This window comes from Carassius auratus, chromosome 45 (genome assembly GCF_003368295.1).
Source record: "Carassius auratus strain Wakin chromosome 45, ASM336829v1, whole genome shotgun sequence".
In the NCBI taxonomy this organism is placed as follows: domain Eukaryota; kingdom Metazoa; phylum Chordata; class Actinopteri; order Cypriniformes; family Cyprinidae; genus Carassius; species Carassius auratus.
In genome coordinates this window covers 15,340,928-15,361,708 of record NC_039287.1, presented here as the reverse complement: position 1 = coordinate 15,361,708, position 20,781 = coordinate 15,340,928, and the positions used below count along the sequence as shown (strand labels likewise).

The 20,781-nt window shown below is 36.1% G+C and overlaps 1 protein-coding gene across 1 annotated transcript; it reads right to left on the bottom strand.

Annotated features, from left to right (window-relative positions):
* Window positions 1–6,241: 6,241 nt before the first annotated feature.
* tagapb (T cell activation RhoGTPase activating protein b) lies at window positions 6,242–19,806 on the bottom strand. Its single transcript, XM_026233764.1, has 14 exons — window positions 19,622–19,806; window positions 16,843–16,928; window positions 16,324–16,494; window positions 13,252–13,413; window positions 11,807–11,848; window positions 11,534–11,618; window positions 11,267–11,317; window positions 10,951–11,020; window positions 10,564–10,712; window positions 9,918–10,079; window positions 9,690–9,799; window positions 9,184–9,364; window positions 8,727–8,835; window positions 6,242–8,053 (listed from the first exon to the last, which is right to left on the bottom strand). The coding sequence occupies exons 1-14, from the start codon at window positions 19,667–19,669 to the stop codon at window positions 6,858–6,860; spliced, it is 2,622 nt and encodes an 873-aa protein (XP_026089549.1). The 5' UTR covers window positions 19,670–19,806; the 3' UTR covers window positions 6,242–6,857.
* Between the last annotated feature and the right edge of the window lie 975 nt (window positions 19,807–20,781).

Genomic DNA, 20,781 nt, shown 5'->3' with positions numbered 1-20,781 from the left:
TCAAACTGCACTTTCCACATGTAGGGTACAGCTTAAATAATAATAAAAAAAAAAAAAAGACGACATAAAGTGGAACTTAGTCATTTTCCAAAACCACTAAGCAAATATATACAGTTTCAGTACATACCACATAAAGAAGCCTTTGCTTATGCTGCTCTTGTTAAATTTCAGCCTCTGGATCTGTGTCACAGCTTCCAAACGCTCTCAACTCAAAAGCCTACTGGCGCTCGTGATTCTTTAGCTCCGCTCACACGTCACGCCTCCAGGCGCTCGTGTTTTTCCGGGAAAAATCGGTACAGACTATCTTTCTCTTATGAATATAATAAAACTAAAGACTTTTTGGAGTTATGAAGGGTGCAGTACTACTCTATAGGTACTCAAGATTAACAGGATATTGAGTGAAAACGAGCATTTCACCCCCCCCCTTTAAGTAAAAAAAAAAAAAGGCACATCTATTTCAGACCACAAAATATCTATTCATAGACTTTGTACCAGTCCAACCTTTGCCCAATAAATCGTGATTTTATTTTCAGACAGCAAAATGGTTTTGTGGCCTGCTTCACTGTTGCCATAGTCTTTACCTTTGACTTAATTTAAACCGCGGCATCACTTGAAAACCATGCTGGTTTTGTTATCTTTTCTAGTGATTCTCACTTTCTCCACACGGAGGCGCCATTCTCTCTCCTCTAGCCTCAGCACCTCCACCAGCTCAGCATCACAGATCTCCTTGAACACCCCTCTCTCTCTCTTGCTCTCTCTCTCTCTCTCTCGCTCTCTCTCTCTCTCTCTCGCTCTCGCTCTCTCTCTCTCTCTCTCTCTCCTGAAGTTAGCTTCACTAACCAGTAGGATTTTTCTGTTGGAATAAGTTAAACTACCAGAATTCAACTATAAACAAACCACATAACTTGTGACATGACTTACGTCTCCACCATTAAGCTTCAGTTTTTATTTAAAAAACAGTTCCCTGAAAGTGTGAGTTAGAATAGTTTGCAAGAGTGTGATTATAAACACAGTGATGCCGCCAAAGCAGACTATTAAATAGATTAATTGTTCTGTTCAGTGTGATCTTCAGAAAACCTCTGTAGAACCACTTGATGTAGCGTTGAATAAAATATGAAAATATCTTGCGTTTATATCTTGAGCTTGTGTCAACCACAGACATTATATGTTTCAGGCATTTAACCAAAAATGCATTCAAAAACCCACTGACTTCAGGACGCTGGAACTGGAAGTGTTAAATGCTAACTCCTTTCCAGGTTTTGGCCTAAAAAAAATCCTACGTAATCCCTGCAGCACTTAATGCAGCACTCATCCCTGCAGACCTCGAGTTTATTGTGTGAAATCATTTACCTGTCAGCACATCTATATTCTTTCAGCCCTCCTGTGGTTTTGGGGTTTTTGGGCCAAACCTCTTTTTCTGGCCTCCTGCTGTCTAAGAAACTCCACTGGATCAGCATGAGATTTCTATTAAACACACTTATATTAATTTATATTCTTTTCATGTATCAACTGCGCTCTCATCACAGTACCATATGAACAGACACTGTGTTATGATTCATTATATTAACGAGCTTTCAGTCTGTTCTTTATTCTCTGGCATTTTTATATTATGCTGTAAGACTACACATTACACACAACTCTATCTGCTTATTAGAGAGTTTTCTAACCTGCACCAAACAGTGAAAAAAAAGCATTCAAATAATCAGTATTTTGCATATTTTGAATTTTGTGTTTTTTTTTAATATATATTTTTAATTCATTATTAAAATTATGTTTAAACTATCATATGTGCATTAATAATATTAATATAGCCAAGTCCCCAACATTGATAAATTTGGTGTCACCCACACACACAAAAAAAGAAAAAAAGTCTGAAATAAAAAAAACTCACCAATGTAATGAGTTTTTTAGACTGAAATCGTTAACTTTTGGTTGATGAGAGACGGACTCGTTGCCCCACACTATCAGGCATATATATAAGTTCTGAGTAATATTAATTAACAATATGTAGATACTTGAGGTTGCTCATAGTACAAGGGAGGCTCAGTGAGAGGCCAGGGAAACTTGTGACCCTGCCAGGGCTGTGGTGGAGGGGGGTGTAGTGTGTTGTGTGTGGTGTGTGGTGGGGGGTGTGACACAGTGATTGACATGAGAGGGGCGGGGTGGTTATTCAGTGGCATTATAAAACAGTGAACTATTATGCAAAGCACATTAACGTTCAATGATATTATAAACTCCGAACTAAAATTGTATCCTAGTGTTATTGTGTTGATTCACTTTAATCTGATGAAACAAATTCCAACTAAACTGAAGCTTATTTTTAACTCCACAGAGATGAATCACGAAGAAGATGTGTGAAAGTGTGGTGGCATTACTAACTGAGAAAAGGGTGTGTGTGTGTGTGAGAGAGAGAGAGAGAGAGTGAGTGAGTGTGTGTTGTTCATCAGCAAACCTGTAATATTTTAATATAGTAATCTTTCCTGCCACACACACACACACACACACACACACACACACACACACACACACACACACACACACACACACACACACAGATATATATATATATATATATATATATATATATATATATATATATATATATATATATATATATATATATATATATATATATATACTAGTAGATTCACACTGAAGGCATCACAACTATGAATTAACACATTTGGAATTATATATGGAATTATATACATAACAAAAAAAGTGTGAAGCTGAAAATATGTCATATTGTAGGTTCTTCAAAGTAGCCTCCTTTTGCTTTGATTACTGCTTTGCACACTCTTGGCATTCTCTTGATGAGCTTCAAGAGGTAGTCACCTGAAATGGTCTTCAACAGTCTTGAAGGAGTTCCCCGAGAGATGCTTAGCACTTGTTGGTCCTTTTTCCTTCTGTCTGCGGTCCAGCTCACCCCTAAACCATCTGGATTGGGTTCAGGTCCGGTGACTGTGGAGGCCAGGTCATCTGGCGCAGCACCCCATCACTCTCCTTCTTGGTCAAATAGCCCTTGATGCCTTCAGTGTGACTCTACAATTTTCATAGTCATGAAAATAAAGAAAACTCTTTGAATGAGAATGTGTGTCCAAACTTTTGGTCTGTACTGTATATATATATATATATATATATATATATATATATATATATATATATATATATATATATATATATATATATATATATATATATATATATTGTGAATGCTTGCCAAACTCTTAGTGTAGTAAATCTTTGTGTAAAACTACTTAACAATCAGTAGGGGGAGACAGGTAAACTGATGCATGTTTCTGCTCTGCTTGCTCTAAACAAAACTAAACAGAAGGAAGAGCTGCACACAAGATTACATGAATGTGACCAGGTTTCATATACAGTTATATAATAATTAGAAATGTAATCTACCAATGCATGCACTAATTACAATATATATAGGGCCCAATACACACCTTGGGCATATAACACATTCAGAGCATTTACTTTTATCAGAATCACATTGCAGTGCTTGTTTTTAAAATAAGAAATGTAAATTTGTGACTCAAGAAGTAGTTTTTAATCTGTCTTAGAGACTGATGCTAACAGAAATTATTTAGTCACCACAAATAGTTACATTTCATGGTTAAAAATGCTAAACCTATGTCTCAAGTTACTGAAAGGCACTACAGTGTGCATTTACTGTATCAAGCATTATGCTGAAATATGAATTTTCAAAGGATATATCATTTAAAAATTATTATTTAAAAAATGAAAACTTAATTTGATACATTTTGCTGTTAATTTACACGATGACAGCATTTTGGGGGCCTGAAAATGCAAACTCGAAAAACAGGTTTCAAAGTGCAAGTTCTTAGAAATTTTATAGTCTCTGCGCAATCTTCAAAAATGCTAATTTGTGAAAATGTGACCAGTCTATAGGCACTATATATTAAATTTTAGTCTTAATATTTTGGTAAAGTTATTATATGACTTGAAAACTTAGCACTAAATATTATGAACCACTTTTGTTTGGTCCCTTTTTGGAGCTTGACAGGCTAGAGGTATGTAATAATTCTTTAAAAATGTAAAAAAAAAAAAAAAAAAAAAAAAAAAAAAAAACAAACATTGCACTGCATGCAACCTCATGCATGTCAGTAAATTACAATAAAATTGTCATTGTTTGGTGAACTATTACTTTAAGAAAGCATGTTTGCCATATTTAGAGGAACTGAGCCATTGTGGGTTTCCTCAATTTGATTAATTCAGCAGATCTCACAGTTTTGGCATTCCTGCTGGTTTCAAGCTATATATTATTTGACATATTTCTATCCATATTTTAGTTATTTCTCTCAAAACCATGTCTGGTTCTCCGTCCATTACAAACATTTCCTACTTAATACTGATTATGCATACCTGCCCTGTTTTATCACATTACATAATTTATTGTATGTGCAATCTGTTGTGTTTGAACTTATGTGCATCACTGCCATTTTATTTTTAGAGCATCTTTTTTCCAGTCATCTTGATTACTTAAAACGTTTGTCTGTTTAGACTACGTCATTGGCTTTGTGTGCTTTGTTTCAGAAATTCAATACCATTGTTCCCTATTTAGATTTGTTGGTAATCCAATACTTGTGTCACTGAATAGTCACTAATTGGTTGTTAATTTAACTTTTAGCATTAAAACATTCATTACATAAAGTGTTCATTCATCACTGTATAATGAACACAGCATTGGCAAAAGAGGAAGAACCGCTGTGTTATATAACTAGAGACCTCTGTCCACGAACACATGCTAGTATTCACCGTTTCATTATGTAACATTTATCTGTTGATTGTCTCTTTTATTGAATGTTTACTGGCTTGCATTTTTGGTCAATTTTGGAAAAGTCCTTGGCATTTTCACTTTACAAATGTGTCAGAAAATGTTTACTTCACTCACTGATTCTGAATTTAGCTTGAATTCAAAAATACTGAATGTATATTATATAAGAATATAGCTCCTGTAGTAGTTAATGGTCTTCTTGTCATCGTCACAGGCAGCTGATTCAAGATGATTCATAAAAAAAAGGTCTATTTTTGGAACAGTGCCTGCACAGCGTACAGGTTTGCAGCTTGCAGCAGGATGAAGGTGAGTGAATAAAGTTTTATTTTAAGGTGAAGTACTCCTTTAATAGTCACGGCTGCAGACAAACTTCAGAGGCTGATCAGAGCAGCTGAGTGTTTTGTTTCTCGATATGAATCTTTAGAAATTTTACCCACATGCCTATATACAGACTAATGTTAGTGTGTGCACAGCTGTGCTAGCTGACATTTGACACACTGCAGTCTGTTTCTTAGTAAGGCTAAAAGAGGAGGAAATAGGGGCATATCTATAGACAAGTGAGACGATACACCAAATTCAGCGAAAAACCAAATCAGTCCACATGATCGCCGACTTCCTCTCTAATGCAGAACACGCTGTTCTCAATGCCATTTTGATCTGCATGTTATACAACCCCTTGGCAAGCATGGGGAACATGGCTGTTCAATATGCCATATGTATGTAAGGACTGGTTTCTGTAGTTTCCTCATAACCTCTTTTAACTCTTTTCTGTTGGTATTCCAAAGGAACAAGGAATATTTGACCTAGAAATGACAATTCTGTAATTTTTATACTCAATTTCATGTTATTTCAACCACAAAGAGTATGGCTTTCTTCTTGTGGAACACTCAAGATAAATGTTAGAATTTTATCCAGGCCACACACACACACACACATATATATATATATATATATATATATGTATATATATATATATATATATATATATATATATATATATATATACATATATATATATATATATATATATACATATATATATATATATATATATATATATATATATATATATATATATATATATATATAATTTAATGTAATCAACCTGCAAAATTACAAATAAAGAAAGTATCACAAAAAGTAACAGTGGTATCATCAATAAAACTATCATAAGAAGACTTGAATATATTATGTTAATTTTTTGATGCCATTATATTTATACTTTATAGAAATCTAGTTACCATTCATTATGATTGTAAGGGAGAAGATCAACCAGTGCATTATTTACTTGGAACACCTTAAGGGCAGCAAAAAAAAAAAAAAAAAAAAAAAAAAAAAAAAAGGTTTCCCAACAATCCAGTGTTCATATGGTGAAATAACCGTCATTAGACTTAACAGCTTTTTAAGACTGTCAGAGATGAGTTCAAACACACGTGTCCTCTAAGATTCTTTATTGTAGTTAAATAGTAATACAGAAATCATGTTATTTACAGCTGTACATTCTTACTACATCAAAATTATTTTATTACTATTGTACTATATTATACACTTTTAATTATCTGAACTGTCTATTTACATAGCTTCATACTGGCAAGAATTTAAAAAGAAATTCAATATTAGCATATGAAATTGCTGTAACACATTAAATTATATGTGTCACTAAGTCAAAGAGTTCAGCTTGAGAGTTGCATGTTATTTTAAAGCTAAAGTGTGCAATTTTTCTGTTAAAATACATTCCCTCTATCCCTGCTTAACTTAAGAGTTAACTATAAGTAAGCCATTTTTATGGGCTGATTTGTGTAATCATTGTAGCACTATCAAAACATTACTCTACTTGGCTTATCATCCTGTCCAGCACAACACAGTGGTTCACCCAGTTATGTAAGTTTGGGACAGGGCTATCTGACCAGTGGGTGGAGTGTTTGGGAAACTTGTCTGAAAACAATCATTGTTTTTGCAATTCCACTTGCTGATGCTGATCACAAACAAATTGCACACTTCATATTTAAACCTAAGCAGGAGTTCAGTATTGCAATTAAGAAAGAAACACTCACACATAAGATTCTTTTGCATAGGAGAACTCCTCAAACACAGGCTGACTACACCTGCGGGACACTTGTTCTTGCCTCGACTGGGACACTGACTCAGACATGGCCCTCTGCCGGAATGAAACCGGCTGTGGTTCTTCTACTCGAACACTTTCTGTGAATGTTTCTATGTATTCTATGGGTTCGTTAACTTTGTAACTGTCCAGTAGGTAGTCGTTCATGGATATGGGGCGGGATTTCCTGTCAAGCTCTCTGGCACGTTGGACCGTCATGGCCCTGTACTGTGGAGGGGCCGGTTGTGCTCCGGTCTGCAGCGCCTGCTCATAGGATGGGGGGCTGCATGGCATACGACTATCCACATGTTGGAAGACTTCAATGGCAGAGAGAGGCCGACGACGCCGAACAAGCTCATCAACACTGTCTCTCTCATTTTGTGAGTCCTCTTGGAGAGTTTCACAAGGGAAGACAACTTCCTTCTTGGACTCCCCTTTTTTCAGACTGCCTCTATTAAATGCAAAGTTTCCAAGGCTTTTGGCCCTCACTGAGAGGGATCGTCGGGTCCCTTCCAAGTCTCCTTGGCCATTGCTGTGTTTAGATTTACTCATAAAGGATGAATGCCTAGTAGACTTGCGGGGGCTTGCCGGGGATGGCAGGGGTGACGTGGTTATAGATTGCTCTGAGAGATTGGAGGAGGTGCTTTCTGAGGAACAAAATGATTGGCAGGAACCAGTCTTAGATGTTGGAGAAGACACACTGATTGGCAAGTCCATGTTCCTGACCAGTTTCTTGAGGAACATCTGGGATCTTCTGTTTTCACAGCTTTTGGGATGCAAGAAAGAGTCATCTGAGTTCTGCTTCTTGAGCCGTTGGTCGTCAAAGTCTTCCTTTTCTGTTGAAAAGTCGTCATGGCTGCGGGCAAGCTCTCTTAAACCCATGATCGGGTCAGAAGGAAAAATGGAGGGCTCAGAGCACCGCCGATTGAAAGGTTTTGTGAAAGTTTCAAATATAGTGTCAGAGGAAGACGAATGAATGTCAGAGAGTCCTAGCTTGCATAGGCCTAGGCTCCCATGTGCCGTCATGTTGTCCTCTTGAGTCTGGCTTTCACTGTCACAATCAACATCGGGATCTGTGCTGTCATACGCTGAATCATGCCGGTGGACATCGAAAGAGATATCAGGGGACGCCAAGGAGGCTGAATCTATAGAAAATAAGTCAATGTTAAAGATCTGGTTGGCTGTGTCATGCTATCAAAACAGTGCTCTGTTCACTGGAGCATTCCAAGCAGCCCAACACAGCAACATTTACTCAAACAATGCTGTGAGGTTGGGTCGAGACTATGGGTAGATTTTAGACATGCTAATTATATGTCAGTCCAAGCTGATCATTAGTTTATTCATGCTAGAATAACATCATGAACCAGCAACAAACCAGGTTTGCCATACCAGCTCTAGGTGGTCATGCTGAATAAACAAGCTAATGCTAAGCTTACAAAAACGTATGATCTGTCATGTTCCAAAACACAACCTAAGCTTGATTTACTAACTAGGATTGAGGTAATGCAATTCGATTTTGCCACACTAGGGGTGCAGAAACATCTGCTTTTAGGCCATATTTTTAAATACAAAAGTATTAATGGCAGAAATGGTCTTTACAATAATAGTTTAGTGAGAATCCCATTGAGACTTGAAGTTGTGGTCAACCTCAAAATCAAAAATGGAGCTCTTGATTGGGTAGATATTGAGTAAAGATATTAAGAACTAAAATGGCCTGATCTAGCACCCGAAAGGGCTCAGAAATGGTGCATAGATTTTAATGTACATTTGATATTTCAGTTCTTAAAAAAAAAAAAAAAAAGTTAAAGGTTTATTTACCTGACTTGTATATGGACTCCTGATCCTCTAAATCTTCAGAAAGCTTCAGTATAGCATTTCCAAATACCTCACAGCAATTTTCAATTAGGAACTGGATAAGATGTGTGGCCTAAATAAAAACACAAAAGCAAAATAATTATGTATATTTAATATGCTGTAATGTATTCAGTTTTGTGTGCAGCTCAATGTCACAGTGCTTTCGGTGTTGTGGTTTCGATGCATCTAAAACCGCATCATGCATACGACGGTGTCAAAAGATTAGTCAAAATGAGACTGAAGAGGTGTATTAAAAAAAAAATAAAAAAACACTTCTGTCATTCTCGCTAAAACATTGATCCAGACCTAAGTTTAGCGCTACAGGCTCATGTTGTCAGAACCAAGACAGACCACCAGAGAAAAATTTCATGACATAAAAGATTATTTAGAAGTTTCTTCAAAAAAGGACCAAGTTTCTGACCTTTGCGACATCATCCCTGTCTAGGGGCTGGCTGTCAGGATGCATCAAGGTTGGAGCAATGCACACTGCCAGGTTCCTGGCATCCATTTTGTTGGTTTCTGAACGCTGACTGATGTGGTGAAACAGGCACAGCAGGTGCTGCAGGAGGAGACTGTTTGCTTTGGGCAACCTCTCGGCCATTCTGCAAGTTGAGGACAAAAGAAAAAAAGTTAGGTCCTTTTTCTATGAACCACTCCTTGCGTTTTTTATGGTGAGGGTGGAAGAAGAAAAACAGAACTGTTTTTCTGACATTTTGTGGTCAGACTTCAGCTTCTAATTTCCCTATTTTCAAATCTCTGAAGAGTACATAGAAAGTCCACAAAAAAAGCCCCGTTTCTACCACCTTGCTTGTGCCAGGGACTTTTTTTTTTTTTAACAGCCCCCACATCTCCTGCCAGTTTCTCTCTACCCATTCTGAAATTACAGTGAGTTTATTGCTAGGTCGCGGGAGAAAGACTCCTGCTTACCTCCTCAGCTCTCTTTGAGCATCCTCTGTCCTCTCTGTTTCCAGAGCACTGATCCAGCTTTCATAGTGCTCAAATACTAGCAGGCCTCCGGGGATTTCCTTCAGGAAAATCTGTCAGTACATTAAAAATAAAGAAATGATTCATTGTTTCACAGACATGTCATAATGGAAAAGGGGGCGTTTTCAAGAGACATTCATAGGCCTACTGTAAACATAGAGTATTAATCACCTTCAATAGTCCAACCAAGAGTGTCACAGGCAGGTCTTCCATGTCCACCTGCGCTCCAGAGTTCAGCTGATCTTTGAGAGCATTCAGTTTTTTGCTGTTGCACGACACTCTAAAGACACCCTCAGTAAGTGGACCCTTCCTGAACAACAACAGTAGTATTTCCTGTTGGAAGACCAAAAACATGAGAAGTCTGAGGAAATCTTCTACTGAATAGACATCTTCTACTGACTTCATCACTGACTCACTACACGTCAGAAACAGTTTTACTTTTGAGATGACATCACCATGTCCACTTCACTTTTTCTGCATGCCATCACTTTCCAAGGTCTGTTTGACAAGGGTTTTGAGTGTTTCTGCAAAAACTACACTAATAGCCTTGGCCATATTTTTGGCTTTAATCAAAAAGATCTTAAGCACTTCTGATTGTGGTCTTGATAAGTTTAGCAAGAAACTGCACAGCGCCTATAAAAAGAAACATTACGTGTGCTACTGTATTAATTGTATCTGTGGTGCAGATGTTTTTGTATACAGATAACTTTTTCCATGTTCTTGAACTAAAAATGTATTAAAAAATCATGTGTATCATCATCATCATCATCAAATCATGAAGTAAACAATACAACATCAATACAATACACTGACGTACAGTAATTGGTTTTGGAAGTGGGGCATCATCTTGGAGATGTCGTCCAAACAGCAAGTTCTTTGCACTGGACTCAGGAGGAGCAGGTACACTTATATTGGTGGAGCTTCTCTTCAACTTGAAGAAAAAGTTCCTTTTGCTTCCATTCTCTCCTGAAGCCAAGAAAAGTATATTATTGGTAACACTTCAAATGATTTTAATTTTGTTGAGTTTACCAATAAAGACTTAAAAGTTTTTCACACCTTTGTTTTCATGCACTATTTTTTTTTTCACTCCCACTCAATTTCACAGTTTTTTTTTTTTTTTTTTTTGCTTTGTTTTTTTTTTTTCTGGCGAACACGCAACCCAACATGTGGTTTCAAACAGTCATTTTGACTAGTTTAAACTCACCAATAGGCTGCTGTGTATGTTCCTCCTGGTTATGAAACTGCTTCGAGAGGGTGGAGATTTTGTCGTTGCCCTGGGAACAGGCACATGTTTGACATGAGGACATGAAGAAGTAGTAGGGTGTGACTACAAATTACACACACTCAACTGTCCAAACTACGATAGACATTTTTCATTCATTTTAGCATCCATTTTTTGTTGTTGCTGTTGTTGCTCCAGTCATTTTCAAGTGTCATTGGAAATAATTGAAATAATATATATCTGTCATAAATCAAATATGAAGAGATGAAAATGGAAATGAGAAATACTGAGTGCTCACATCTAAAGGCAACTCTGCAGAGTCCATCCCAACTCCACTTAGAGTTTTATTCTGTCAATAAAAGAAAGAAAAAAATAATGTCAGTTCAGTATCGTCAGTACCTTAAGACCCAAAACATATTTCCATTCACAGACCAGGGCCAATGACTTATGCATTCTGTGATAAATGCCACAGAAGAAAAATATCCCATTCCAAGCATTTATGTGTTCTTATCTTTTGGGAAGCTGTTCACTAAAGTAGACAAATCAATGACAGAGGAATGCATACCGTAGTATTGCCACTCAGCACCTTCATGAGGACACTGGGCGGTGGAGAAGTGTTGCCTGATCTCGATCTAGCCTCTGCAGTTTTCCTGCCATGACATTTGAAATTGACTTTTTCTGTTCTACGCATCACATATAGTGACTTACAGCAAGAAGTACACAAAAACTTTTTTGAGTAAACAGCTGATAATACACTTTAGCATCATCAACTGAAGAGATATGCATTTTCAGTATGTTCCCCTTTTGCATTCACGACATGTACTAAACGACGTCTCACCTGTGTAGAGTATCTAGCCAGTGGTCCTTTAGCTCAGGCAGACTGCAAGTGAGAGAACAGCATGGTGTGAGCTAGTAATCCACAGAGAGTGCAGTGCTCGTCGATATGTTGTGAATATGAAGAGGCCACACTGTCTCAACCTCTTTACATCAGAAAAGGGCAGGAAAGTCTCAGTGAGTCACGGGGTCAGGAAGCAGCATCACAGCGGCAGCTACCACTTCCTCATTTCAGAGTGTGGCTTGGCGACAAGTGGAAAGTTTTTCTCTGCGACTTGCAGTTCACAGATGCTAGGTAGGTTAGGCCTAATAAAACCTGTAGACTGGATGACTATGAAACGTGTGTAAACATTTATATTTTCTGTATTTATAAGAGACATGGAACCTTTCTGCTTTTCTAACATCTAGTATTACACTTTAGGTGTGAGGTTAGGTGTATAAATGTAAAATACACATCCAGATTTCTATATAACTATATGCGTTATCCACTGAATATTTGTTTTAGAAAATAGCAAATGCTAATCTTTAACATTTCCGTATCACAATAACACTAAAAAGACATTGATTGATTGATTTATTGAGTGACTGAAATATATTGACTTGGGGAAAAATAAATGTCTTCGGACACTCCATTCCATGTTAACTGGAAGTAAATGAAAATGAGCTAAACTTTCACTTTTTTCTTTCATAACCCACTTAAGTAGGACTTAAAAACTGCCAAATTTACTGACCAGCATTTATTGAAAACGAATATATTTATATAAGATTTGAAGTGCACTACAATATCGTTAGTGCCCAACATCTTTAAGTAAATTATAAAGTTCTTTCTCTGCCACATCATTGTCGTGGTTCCTATAGTGTTGCAGAATTATTGGAAGGCCTCTGTTGACTTTTAAATCATGTGACTGTATCTAACTACTAACTGCCAATGATTACACATGGAAGATCATCACTGACTTCCCTTTCATGGCTTCACGTACTCATGTTGTGCAAAGCAGCGTGAATGATCTGCTGTTTCTACTTTCATATTTTATTGCATTAATGGGTTCAACTTGTTCAAGTCAGGCAAGCTTTGTGTTACAAGTTGCTCTTCAGTGGTGCTACCAACTACCAACACCTGTGGGAACACCTGCTACATACCTCACTTTCAACCAAGTCTGCAAAGAACACCTACTCTTTTTCTCGGAATGACTACATAAAGACCTTATACACCTGCTCTAATTGCCCTGTGCTTTGCCATAATATGTTTACAGTAGCATCCTAGATATGTATGTCTTTGGTTAGAAACCTAGTTTCAGCATCAGCAGCATGCCCACAGACTACCCACATGCTCTGCTGTTTGTCACATGGTCGTGTGAACATATTCTTGTGAGTGATCAATCATAATCTTGGAGATCTAATGTCTTGCAAAGCTCAGTTCGGTTTATAAAATAAAATAAAAAACCTTACCAGAATGAGGCTAAGCACAGAGAAACAGACCAAGCCAATATGATAGAGGTTCTTAGATCAACATCTGTATCTTCATCCTCTGCCTCATCATCATTTTCAAAGCTGCACACCCACAGGTCCTTCAGATCAATCCTGTGTTTCAGTCTGTAACTCGCATTTGACCTGTAAACACAGAAATCTCAGTTTTAATGTCTTGTTATGTTTTGCAATATGGTGATGATCTACAGAAACATGTACCATGTACTACATTTGGACAGTCATACACTATTGTGTGCAATCTTTTATTGTTCTTAATCAGTGAGGGGTTATGTAAGGCATAATGTACAGTCAACACATTACAAAATAAACTCTGACAGGCTTCCATACACTTTCCAAATAATATACATAATAACACATACATGTAAGATGGAATTGCATGGTAATTATGTTAACATTTAAAACAGAAAACCATTGCATATTATGCTATAAAATGTAATGTATATTACAGCTAACCCTAATGAAAGGGAACAATAGTGCCAAAAGCTGAAAAAAAAAGATATTTGTCTGGTCACAAAATATAATTATCTTTAAATGTCTTTCATCCAACACTTTTGCCTTTACCCTACACTTGGGCGCCTGGTGACATGGTAAATTAATTTACTAAATTAAAATACTCTTGATATAGAAATATATTTTTGCAGGGATAGTTCACTCAAAAATGAACCTTCTGTCATCAGTTATTCACCCTCTTTCTGTTCCAAATCCCTTCTTGACCCAAACAATGTAGTAACCAAAAAAAATAAAAAATTGATTGATTGAATCATATTCAAAACAAAACTGAAACAACCTTTTGAAACACATCACATGTTTTGAGACAATGATGAAGAAAGTGTGCTTGGCAACATTTTACAAACTATTAAATCAGAATATTATTTCACCAATGTGTAAACTGTCATTGCACTTCATAACTGCAAAGTTCAATTAAAGTTTTCACTTCGAATCGACAAACAGGTGTTTGGGAAAGTAATAACATCATCCTCATCATCTGCACCATGAGATTAGACCTAGTTTGTACTTATTTTATACTTCTATATTCTAGTATATTCATATATAACAGCTGCTTAAATAGTGAATGAAACTAATGAAACACCAGCATTTACTTTAGACGCCTCATTTAGAAAAAAAAGGAAGTAGCTTAATTTCCCTGTTTCAATGACATGTTCATTCCATTAAGATGGTTAAGAGACACTGCTTAAAAAAACTGAAAAATAAAAATAAATTAAGATCACCACAAATTCACAATCCACCAAAGATGTGCATCTGCCAAAGAATGCATTTGTGCATTCTGTGTGTTACGTTTTAAGACTTTTTATTTGTTGGATTTGTGCTTTCAGTACCTCTGATAGATTGTTAAGCAACATGTATTGCATAAGCCTCACCATGGGTCCTGTGTTATGTAATCGCAACAGTTTTCTGCAGATTAAAGGAGCTTCTATTATTTTTAGCAACTCATTACAGTATTTGAATTGTCTCTTAACTAACTGCAGCTGAGATTATTGGCTTTCTCAGATCCTAATGGGAGTTCAATCATCCAAGCATCCTCTGTTCTCTATTACATTAAGGTCAACCAGCTAGTCAATACTGAAGGAAACAGTCAATATCGAACAACTGTGAGCAGCCATGTGTCAGGACAGATCAAACCTGCATGAAATCTCTCGGCTGTGTAGGAATAGATCACAGATAAAGGTCAACCAGGAGCATGCCAGTGCCAAGATTCAGAAATGTGCCCAAGATTTTCCAAATTGCTTTGTAAACTTTTTAAATCATTTAGTAAATGCAAACTCTCTCTTTTAAAAATAAATCTAGGAAGCAAATTTGACCCCAAAATATACCTTATTTAAGATATAGCAATGAACAATCTTATAAAGTTTGAATTAATTTGGTGTTTTAAAAGGCTATTGTGTAAAATTGTTATGTATTAATTATTTCTTATTTAAGATAAGATTTTGATGACTGATGCATGATTCAGTGTTGTTTGTATGATTTGTGTATTTTAATAAAGGTGTTGAAATCTCTCTCTCTCTCTCTCTCTTACAAATAAATCATATACGACATTAAATAAACATTATTTAATGTATAGTACCTTAAACATATTCTTCTTAAACTAGAATAAAACCATATTATTTCAGGTAAGTCTGTATTTTTTATTTTATTTTGTTAGACCTGTATCTGTACTAAATAGGTAGGCTATACAAACATGAATGTATACATTTATAGATTTTTTATTAACGTGGATCAGGTCAGGTCAAATTTGACCCAATAATTAAAGGTGTGGTAAGGATAATATGAAAACAAAGAATCCTGATTTATCTGTTTGTTTGTTTTTTTATTAAATGAGCGAATTATACTGTATCATTAATAAATAAAGGTTCCAGTTTACTATGTTCTTAAAATAAATGTACTATTGTATTGCAAAACATTAAGCGTGGGTTAGGGGGTAGTGTTAATTATCTGTATTTAATTAATTACATAAATTAATAGTAAGGAGATCAATTTGATTTATATAGCACATTTAAACACAACAAAGCAGACCGAAGTGCAGAACGGAGAAAACCAAAGTCAAATAGAATAAAAATGAAATAAATATGAAATAGTAAAACCAATAAGACAAAAACGCCTGGGAATAAAGATACATTTTCAGTCTATTTATAAAAAAAAAAAAAAAAAAAAAAATTCATATGTGCTGTATGCAATAAGTGCATTGCATTTAATAATTATTTTAAATGTTGAACATAGCATTTTAAACTGTAAAATAAAGTGAGGCCAAAATAATACATTAAGCCTGAACTAGACTGTGGGGGAATACCAAAAAAAACCTCTTTGTTTGCTAGGTGATTCCCAAATCATATCAAAAATGAAAGCAGCAGCTCTAAATATAGCAAGAGCACTTTATGGTTTATGGATACTTTTAGTTTGTGTATGAATGCGTTTGAGCAGGGGCACTGCTATGGTTTCTGGGCCTGATCAGTTTATTGAATCAGACCCCCTCTGCGATTGCGCTTTGGGCATATCAGTAGATTTCACAATTCTTACTTGAGTTTGGCAATGACCAGGGCATCACTGAGGAGGAAGAGGTGTCTTTCCCTGGTCTTCAGTCCTTCGGTCAGCTGAGCACATTCATCCAGAATCAGCTCTGAGTGCTCACTGGTCAGTCCGAGCACAAAGGGACACTGATCCACGGCCACCAGACACTGAGCCTCCTCCCTGAAGATGAAAAAAAAAAAAAAAGCTTTCAGTATGAACTACCAACTCAACAACTATGACCACAGATTATTAATTCAAAATAGTACAGTTGGGAAAACCCAATAGTGTGTGGTTGCTTTGGGTCGAAAGTGCTTTGTAAAAACATCAATGAGCAATATAGCACATTAAATATCTAAAAGAAAATCCTATGAATTATTCTTTGCATGAGTTTCACAATTTTCTAACCGAGTTAAAATATTGAATCTTTGTTTAAACCATTAGTTTCATGGTCGATCTGTACTGAAAGAATATTCCATTTCTTAAAAGAAAGTCACTAGATTTGTATTTATTTATTTTTATAAAACATACCTTATTGGGCTCCAAGACATTCCTAGAGCTTTCCCCAGCACCAGGTTCGGTGCAGAACGTCTCCTCTGAGCCAGACCCCGCAGGTGCTGTATAGAGCAGTCCTTTTTTATTCATTGATCTTTTATTTGACCTATTTTGTTAATTACAACATTTATTTATTCAAATAACTGAACTGCAAACTGTAGGAATAAGAGCAGGTATATCATTGAATTATACAAAACGTTTATACCGAGCTGATAAAATGTACTTTTAGCAGTCAAAGTGCTGTATATTTAAAGTTATGTCACAAATGTATGTTAAATAATGAAACACAAAAATAATCGAAGAATGAAGTTTGAACCTGCTGCCATGTACAGCCATTTGTTTTGTAAAATGAAAAGTATTGTGAAAAATGTTTAGTGACAAATCACATCCATGAATATGTTCAGAGGACAGTCAATGAATGAGGTACTTTGAATTTTCACAAGCCAAGATTCAGCCATAGAGATAACATCAGATGGTATTGACTATAATTCTATAGATTCTCTAAAGACCGAAGACTTAAATAAGAGAATGACCCATCAAAGCTTTGAGACAGCTCAATCGAACAAGATTAGGGAACTTAAGACAGGAAATGACCTTCTGCGTTCCCATTTCCATAGTAACCAAGCAGAGAGAGTAAACATACTGACCTTTAAAAGACATGCAGGTTAATGTCTTTAAAGGCAGACTCCTGCATCAGAGCAGTATTTAAAGGTCATGTAAATACTCTCAAAGCAAGGCCATAAGACAAGAGTCTGAACTAACCTCAGTGTGTACAGCAGTAATAAAAGTACAATTCAGCATTTCTGATGTTTAGTGTCTTTAACGCGGCAGGGATACGGAGCATTGAGGAAGGAGAACGTTTAGGGTCACCCACATAAATCATGTTTTTCATGAGGACTAATGACTCTGCAATGGTCTTTTCAGTCTTTACACAACCGCTTTGTTTGTGCACCTCCTGTTGGTTAAGGAATGAATGATCACTAGTGCAGAAAGCAGGACTAATCCCTGATCTTTCAAGTGCAGGTCTCATTATTTCTTTTCAAATACATCTAAAATGAGACTGAACATTCTGTTCCCTTAGTAGGACTAGTCTTGGCTCAGACTTAACCGCATTTTACACTCTTTGTAAAAGTTCATTAATCTGAGCAAGGGTCATTTGCACTTTATGCAAAATTAGACCTCCTCTTTCATCATCTTTTCTTTTTTTATCCCAAACAAGTCACTGATCTTAACCGATTTGGCTTCTCCAGTGATATTCATGCTAAGTCCTGACACAGTGACAATGAATATCATTTTGGTCTTTTAGGTCGCATTTTTAACTGCATGAATGGCTTTGGATGCGATACTAAATATCAAACAATGCAAACAAAATGGGTCTAGAGGTATTTGCTTAGAAAACTGTTTTCTGGAGCCATTTTGGTACAGAAAAGAAAAAGGGGAAAAAAATCCTATTCAGTTCATTATAAAATACACATAGCACTGGAAGAAAGCATGCTACTGGATTATGAAAATACATTTCTAAAGTGATTGTGTAGACTGTCAATGCATACATGATTAATTATGCTTTCATATATTTTAATAATTAAGAATTCCCTTTAGTATGTGTTTAATATTCACACGTCATCAGGATTTGTAAGAATCTGAGTCCCACTAGAAGCAAAACTTATTCAAGCCCAGCATGCATCAGTTATTTAGTATTTATTAATGCAACATGACATAATTACCGAGCCTTCCTGGAAACTTTTTTTCCGCACTATTGAATTCTGGGGCAATTATGCTGCCCCAAACAATTATCACTTGTTCACACAGCCAGTGAAAAACAATACTGTGTCATTTGTATAGCATGGAGCCAATTTATCAGTCTGTCTGAGATTGGCAATGAACTCTTGGCTGCAAAAAGGAGAAATAGGCACTTTATTCATAGCAAAGTCAATATGCCATCAGATTTCTCTATTAGAAATTGTATTCGCCTGTATGTGAGTATTAAGTGTATAACACTCAAGTGATGGCAAGGCAGACTCCACTCACAATATCCCACTTTGACCAGTAATTTTCACTGTTAGAATTACTTTACTAAAATATAATAATTATAAAATATTGCCTCTAAAGTTGCCTACAACTTGCATAAACGTCATATATAAAATGTAGTATAAAAATGTAGTTATAATAGCTCATAGCTTAGTTAACTGACAGAAATAGAAAATATTTTGTATAATATTCTTGTAATAGTCTTGTATTCTTGTAATATTCAAGTGTTAAACATAAGAATGAGAGGCTATAATTAATATATTTGAATAATCTCTTTCTGATAGACATACTGTAGAAAATGTAAATATTTAGGCATGAAAATAAGTGTTGCTTGCCAAATAAGTAAAGAAAGAAAGAAAATAATTATTTAATTGACATGCTAATATGTTTTTTTTTTTTTTTTTTTTTTTTGTAAATAGTTATTCCATTCTAAACACTGGCCATAAAATAAGCCACTTAATCCAGCTTCAGTCCACATTCAGACAATGCACATACATTTTCTAATACTGGTATTGTTTATTTCAAAGCTAATTAGTACAAAAATATTTTGTATTATTTACATAAATAAAAAAACCCACAAAAACATTCACTATTAGCATGAATGTGAAACTTGGCAATGCAAAGATAGTCTTTGGAATTAGCTAGTTTATTATTGATTTAAATTAAGAAAATTGAATCCTAAGAATTTTTATTTGTAATTTTAAAAGCTACCCACAGAGTTACTCACTGGCTGTATGGGGGCAGTGGTGCCATCATAACTGCCTCTCCTCCTCATCCTGAGCACCCTTTCAGAAGCACAGCCCGCGTCTAGAGTCTCTCACGGTTTATCCCCAAAGATCCTGTTCTGATCCTGTACTCTTTGAGAGGAGTTTTCAGCACCCTTCTTGTGGTCCAGTTTAAATGAATGCTGGGTTCTCTTGACTGGCATCTCTAGCACTAACTAATGAAGCTGAGAACAATGAAGGACCAGGGAGGACAAATGGGAGGAGAGAGTGATTCCGCTTGACTTAGGCCAAACCTGCACACTGTGACTGCCACTTAATCTTTGGGCTTTTTTTGTGCACACACACAGCAGTGAACACACACACCGTGAACACACCCAGAGCAGTGGGCAGCCATTTATGCTTCAGTGCCCGGGGAGCAGTTGTGGGCTCTGTGATTTTATTTTAACCAGCATTACAAAGTGACAATGGTTCAATGTTAAAACAATGTTGATTTTTTTTCTTAAACAACAACAACAACAACAACAACCAAACAAAAAACATTGGCAATATTATTATTTCAACTATGACGTGGTTTGGGTCGGTGAACCTCTCCCATCAGCTTCTCTCTCTCCTTATTTCTCTTCTCCTTCTCTCTCTCGGCCAGTCCCTTTACCCAGGTCCCGTCCGCCCGGCGAGTCCCGCCCTGGTTTTTACATCTGAGTTAGTTCTGGCTGCAGATAAAGTTTTAATAGTTGGTGATTTTAATATCCATGTTGGTAATGAAAAAGATGCATTGGGATCAGCATTTATAGACATTCTGAACTCTATTGGTGTTAGACAACATGTTTCAGGACCTACTCATTGTTGAAATCATCATATCATCTTTAGCATATCCAAAACCTCTCTCTTTTCTAACATTTTAAATACAGTTGCTCCTTTACGCTTTAGGAAGGTTAAGGAAAACAGTTTGACACCATGGTATAATGAGCTATTCGCACCCTAAAGAGAGCAGCCCGGAAAATGGAGCGCAGATGGAGGAAAACAAAACTAGAGGTATTTCGTATTGCTTGGTGATAAAAACATTAAAAAAAACTAAAAAACTTTAAAAACTGCTAGATCCAATTTTTTTTTTTATCTTTTAGAAGAAAACAAACATAACACCAGGTATTTATTCAATACAGTG